The sequence below is a fragment of the Myotis brandtii genome, unplaced genomic scaffold (genome assembly GCF_000412655.1).
Source record: "Myotis brandtii unplaced genomic scaffold, ASM41265v1 scaffold882, whole genome shotgun sequence".
Lineage (NCBI taxonomy): Eukaryota > Metazoa > Chordata > Mammalia > Chiroptera > Vespertilionidae > Myotis > Myotis brandtii.
In genome coordinates this window covers 516,094-522,441 of record NW_005371607.1, presented here as the reverse complement: position 1 = coordinate 522,441, position 6,348 = coordinate 516,094, and the positions used below count along the sequence as shown (strand labels likewise).

General features: G+C 44.5%; 1 protein-coding gene across 3 annotated transcripts in view; it reads right to left on the bottom strand.

The window, feature by feature from the left end:
• RNF115 (ring finger protein 115) overlaps positions 1-6,348 on the bottom strand; it is an 81,013-nt gene that overhangs the window by 8,479 nt on the left and 66,186 nt on the right. For all 3 annotated transcript variants that reach the window (XM_014532341.1, XM_014532343.1, XM_014532342.1), the window contains 3 exons: positions 5,099-5,167; positions 3,377-3,449; positions 2,180-2,273 (listed from right to left, as the gene is read on the bottom strand). In XM_014532341.1, coding sequence (XP_014387827.1) covers positions 2,180-2,273; positions 3,377-3,449; positions 5,099-5,167 — 236 coding nt within the window. The remainder of the gene's footprint in view (positions 1-2,179; positions 2,274-3,376; positions 3,450-5,098; positions 5,168-6,348) is intronic.

The window sequence follows — 6,348 nt, the reverse complement described above, 5'->3', positions numbered from 1 at the left end:
CTCTTCAGTCCACGGGCTAATGCTCTATCCACTGAGCAAAACAGGCTGCAGCTTAATTCATTTACTTTTAATCTATGTGTCTTTATATTTAAAGTGGGTTTTGTTTTTGATTCACCCTCATAATCTATCCTTTAATTGGTGCATTTATGCCACTGACTTTCAGAGTGCTTACTGATAGAGTTACTACCATATCAGGCGGCTTCTGGGTCTTCTGGGTCCTGCCCTGCCTTGCCGCCGGGGACCCGATCGCGTCCCCAGCGGCAAAGCAGGTCGGCTTCTGGGTCTTCTGGGGCTGCCCTGGATGGCGGCGCACTGGCGGCTCACACTGTCCCGCCCTGCCTACAGTATGCAAATTAGCCGATGGGAGGCGTATGGAAGGTATGGTCAATTACCATGTTTGTCTATTATTAGATAGGATGGGGTTCGTGGTAACAGACTGGGATTTGAAAAGGAGGACTGGTGAATGTGCCTACTGATTGCATTCATCTGATAAGACCTACTTTTCCAAGTAAAAGGTTGGAAGAAATAAACTAGGGCTTAGGCTAACTGTTAGGTAAAACAGGAACATATTCCCAATGTGTGACAGACTTCTGGCAGTTTCTTCTTAGGACCTAACACTGGAAATATGTCCACCACAATCGAGGGACTCATCTCAGTCATCTTAGCTGTTCCAGTTCAGTTTACCCTATTTTCCACATTAGGCATCCTCTTCCAACATGGTTGCCCAAAGCTATCTGAACAAGCTGTAGTTAAAAACTGTACCAGCAGGTGGTGCTGCAGAACTCCAAAGCTCTAGGGCAGCTCCAAGTCCAGAGACAGGAAGCCCCCTTCTCCGAGAGCACCAGCCAGTCTATTTCCCCTGCAGGATCCGCTCTGTGTCCCACAGCGCTCAAGGCAATTGGAGCAAGACTTTCTATTTAGTAGACGCACTGCTTCCTCTCCATTCCTACCACCTGTGGACTAATTCTAGCTGTTACTTCTTATGCCTCGTCTACGGGAACAGCCTCCCAGGTAGGATCCCTACACCAGGTCTTCAACTCTATAAATATATACTACACTTTGGTATCTGCTCATTTCCCCTAATACCAGCTCCATAGCACTCTCCAGTTCATCTTCACTTGGATTCTCAGCTGGTGCCTCAAAAATCAACAAATTAAAAATATTATATCACCTCCTTACCAAACCAGGGCCTGTTAACAATCCCTCATTCCTGATAATGCCAGCACCACCTCTATAGTTGCAAAGTTGCATTATCTTAGAATCATCTTTGATCTTTCCCCTCCTTCAATCGATCATGCAATCAGTGATGAATGCCTTTCTCTTCTGCATCTACCCTTTCCTTTCTGTCAGCCTTGTCATACCTGAACCCCACCTAGATGCTGCAACAGCCCCTCACATTCCTGTTTCTGCTTTCTTCCCCTTCCAATCCACTTTAGACACCACCTCCAAGTTAATCTACTCTGCAGACCACTTAAATTCCCTTATCCCTCCATTTGAGGGTCTACAAAACTTACCTCCCCTCAAAATATTCACCCCTCACTACTCTGCCACAGCTTCAATGTCCAGCATGACAAGATCTACCCTTCCTATCCAATCATACCTCCCAAACCAGATTCTATTTCAGGTCTGATAAGGTCAGACCTGATTCAGACACTATATCCATGCGAACATTTGAACATTGGTTCATACTTTTCCTGAAATAGAATGACATCTCTAAGGAGGCCCGTCCTACCTTTAAAATCTGACTCTAAATGTGTGGGGAAAGAAACTCCAGTCCAAAATAATGTCCTTTATCACTAAATTCCTCCAATGTTATAAATAAAATATCTATTCCTAATGTACCTAACTATAGAGTTGATATGAAACCAATTCCCAGCCTCTCATTTATATCTTTTCCTATCTCCCCAGAGTCAGTAAGTAGCATCTGCTCAACAGTATTTTTTTACACTGTTATCTAATTATTTGGAGAGTTTTGCTTCCCCTAGTAAATTCTTCAAGAAATCAAGTCTTATGTATCTTTGTACCACATGGTAATTGCTCATGGTACCTAATGAAGAGTAGGTACTTTCCTTACACGGCACCATGGTAGGAATTTGAAGAGTGCCATAGGTTCACTTGAAGATCCTTAGTACAGGAAGTGCTGGAATTGTAAACAGAAGATGACAGAAACTGAACCTACCAACTTGTTCCTGAGTTACTGTCACTGTTGGAAGAGATGTGATCTTTTCCTTGTCAGCTGGGGGAGGCCCCGTGTTTTCCAGCTGTCCTAAAAGCTACAAAAAAGAAAAAGAAGTGGTGAACATCTAACTATCCCTGGGTAACGAGTTGCTCTAGCCAGAACAAACAGTGCAGATATTAGAAATGTTAGTTGCTCTTGCTTCTGTAAGGCTCTGAGAGGCACAGGTTTCCTCTTACTGCCGCCATAACACTCCTGATTGTTTTACAATTTCAGAGAGACATCTGTATAAGTCTACAGACAGAGCCTATCATTGCAAGGCCCGCCTTTGGGCACAAAGCAACTTTAGAGGCAGCAAAAGGGTTGTGACATCATGAATAAAACTAAAGCTTAACACAAAGTAATACTTAACTGATCCAAAAACTTCATTCTGCTGGAAGGAAGAAAAGGGTGGGAGTATGGAAAGTAGCATAAGGTAAGCCAAGAAATTGGTAAATACTGCCTATAAGATTTGGATATAAACAACATGCTTTCTATTCTCAGCAATCCACAAGGGAAATGAAAAAACCAATTAAATTAAAATTAACATTAACAAGTGGAAACAATTATCCATGGCATGGGAATACCTTTTTCTCTGCTTCCTTGCCCTACTTGCTCCATCTGGCAGAAATCCCTGCTTCAGCACATGAGACCTTCCCTTTTTTGTGAAGTAACTTGTTAATAGGATCCTCACAGGCCTGAACAAGAGGCCAAAAATACAAAATACTGTTTGTTATAAGAAAAGGCTTTTTTTAACTGATTTTTTTTTTTTTCTTGAGAGGAAGGGAGAGACAGAGAACCATCAACTTGTTGTTTCACTTATTTATGCATTCACTGGCTGATTCTTGCATGTGCCCTGACTGAGGATCAAACCCACAACCCCGGGGGGTATGGCAACGATGTTTTCTGAGCTAACCAGCCAGGGCAAAAAATCTTTTCTTCCTATGGAGGTGAAGTGATCTTCAAAAAAGGTCTTAAGATCTAGAAGATAGATGGGTACTGAGCTAAACCAGCAAATCATTAGCAAAATGCAAACCCACAAGCTCAAAATATTAGGGAACGCAGAGTGACTGCCATTTCAGAAAGTAGCAGAAGGAAAGCAGGAAGCCTGCGGAACCATGAGACACAGTGAACAGACACCTTCAACAGGCAGCTCCTCACCTGGGTGACAATGGCATCAAGCCCTGTTTGACCCCAGGCATAGTCCCCAGGGTTGGAGTGCAGCATCCCGCTCCTATACATGAGATGAGACAGACAGCATTAGATGAAGTGACCAGGCTCCGCCTTACACCACAGAAACACTGGCAGAGGGATCCTGCTCTCTCAGACCTGCAAAGTCATAAGTTCTCTAAAATCAAGTGGCAAAAAAAAGTTCTCAGTATTTCCAAGGTCAAACAGATTATCCAAATAGTCTCCCATTCTCTAGGAATTTTTCCTAAACTGAATGGAATAAAATGTGAAGTCCCTTGAAATACCACATGACACACAAGAACAAAAGGATTCATTGCCTGTTGGTTAAGAAAAGTTGATCTTCTCTGTGCCCACTTACATTAAACATAGATGGAGCAGCTTTCTAAGAGTTTTTCCCTCATGACTGGACAAAATCTGGAGCAGACCTCACCCGTGGTTCTGAACAATGAGGAGCTTTCAAGTAGAAGCAGCCATCGCAGTCTCTCTGAACCACAACTTAAAACAATACAAAAGAGATTTGGCAGTATCTCTCTGTGGAGCTGCTGGTGCACGGCCCTGGTTGATGGAGGGAATATGTTTAGAGAAACTAGAGGTTAGAAAATAGAATAACTGTGTGGATGAACTGAGGTCACTCTAAGCAAAGAAAGGCTTTTGGGGGCAGAGTCAGAAGTAGCAAAATAATTGTCCAGACAACACCAACCATATGTAAGTGTCACTCTGATACTGAATTATAGTCCTGTTTCTTCTGATGAACCTTCTTACTTAGAAAAAAGCATTATGTTTTCAATTTCAGAGATTCTTAAGGAATAAAATCTTCCCATATGATTAGGAGAAACCCACAAATCAGATAGTTACCAAGCCTGGCAGGAACCTACTCATTCCCCACCTCAACACACTCCAGAATCAGACACATCCAATGCCCAGACAACCTGGGGACCAGAATGACCCTTGTAAGCCTGAACAAAAAATTAAGTTCTAATTCACCTTAGCCGGTTTGGCTCAGAGGATAGAGCGTCAGCCTATGGACCAAAGGGTCCCGGGCTCAATTCTGGTCAAGGGCATGTACTTCGGTTGCAGGCTCTTCTCCAGTTCGAGCCCTGGTCAGGGGCGTGCAGGAGGCAACCAATTGATGTGTTTCTCTCACATTGCTATCTCTTTCTGTCTTTCCCTCTCTTCCACTCTCTCTGAATATCAGGAAAAAAAATATCCTTGGGTGAGGATAAATAAATAAATAAAGTTTTTTTTTTAAAAAAAAGCTCTAATTAAGTTTGAGCTCAGCAAATAATGGCAGCCTGCCAGCCTGCCAATCGCATCTGTATATTCACCTATGAAGCTCTTTTTCTTTCTTACCATGGCACAGATACTAAAGTTAGCTAAAATGATGCTACTCCAACAGAATAAAAAAGGCAATTAGTTACTTACTATCTCTTTCTGTCTTTCCCTCTCTTCCACTCTCTCTAAATATCAGTAAAAAAAACATCCTTGGGTGAGGATAAATAAATAAATAAAGTTTTGTTTTTTTAAAAAGCTCTAATTAAGTTTGAGCTCAGCAAATAATGGCAGCCTGACAGCCTGCCAATCACATCTGTATATTCACCTATGAAGCTTTCTCTTTCTTACCATGGCACAGATACTAAAGTTAGCTAAAATGATGCTACTCCAACAGAATAAAAAAGGCAATTAGTTACTTACCAGGTAAAAGGGGATCCACCAGGAACTGCAGAATTTGCAAAGAACCCTGCAAAGATCTGTTGTATTATTCTGTTGGAAAAGAAAAAGTTAGGTAAGACAACAGACTACTGAAAGTACTCTACAAATATCCATGGCTGACCAATCCCACCAACCCCTTCTCCAAGCCACTATGGCTTTTCACTATTATCTATATACTACAGGCCCAGAACACGAAATTTATGCACGGGAGTGGGGGGGGGGAGACACCTCAGACAGGCCTGCACCCTTTTGCAGTTTGGGAGCCATCGGGGGATGTCCAACTGATGGCTTAGGCCCGCTCCCCACAGACAGCGGGCCTAAGCTGGCAGTCGGACATCCTTAGCGCTGCCGCAGAGGCGAGAGAAGCTCCTGCCATCGCCGCTGCGCTTGCCAGCCGTGAGCCTGGCTTCTGGCTGAGTGGTGCTCCCCCTGTAGGAGTGCAAAGACCACCAGGGGGCAGCTCCTGTGTTGAGCGTTTGCCCCCTGGTGGTCAATGCACGTAATAGCGAGTAGTCATTCCGCCATTCGATTTGCATATTAGCCTTTTATTATATAGGACTAGAGGCCCAGTGCACGAATTTGTGCACGGGTGGGGTCAGGCTGCCCGCCCCCAATCAGGGTGAGGGTGGGCCGATTGGGGACGAGGCCAGCTGGGGGAGTTATTAGTGTCAAAGATCTTTGAGGGTGTATACATCTTTGCTGTTGGCTTTCGGATGAGTTGAAGCTTCAAAGGTGCTTTAGTGTCATGGACAGTTACAGCTTCTGTTTCTAAGCCTCTCCCTAGACAGGTCATGCGGTTTAGTTCCCTGCTGACAAACCTTCTAAAGAGAGACCATGGTGTGATGTGGCTGCCCTCTTTGGTAGTAAGCAGTGGAGAGAGAACGCAGGAAAATGGTGGTTGTGCTGGGCACCTCTCCTGGACACCTGACTGACGGTCCAGGCCGTGAGCAGTTTTCCTCCTGATCACTCGTCACTTAGAATCCTGGTCTATGAAGGCTGGAGAGCATTTACTTATTTAGAATCACTGAAGGTCACACTTCAGTGATTGGTGTGGGGAGAGCCGATCGGGGGTAGGGCCGGCAGTGGGGAGGGGCTGCGGGCGGTTGGCTGGCTGGCCCCGCCCCTGATCGAGCCGGTTGGCCACAGCAGTGTGCGTTATAGCCACCAGTCATTTGGCCGCTTGGCTTTTATAAATATACTAGAGGCCCGGTGCACAAAAATTTGTGCACTCG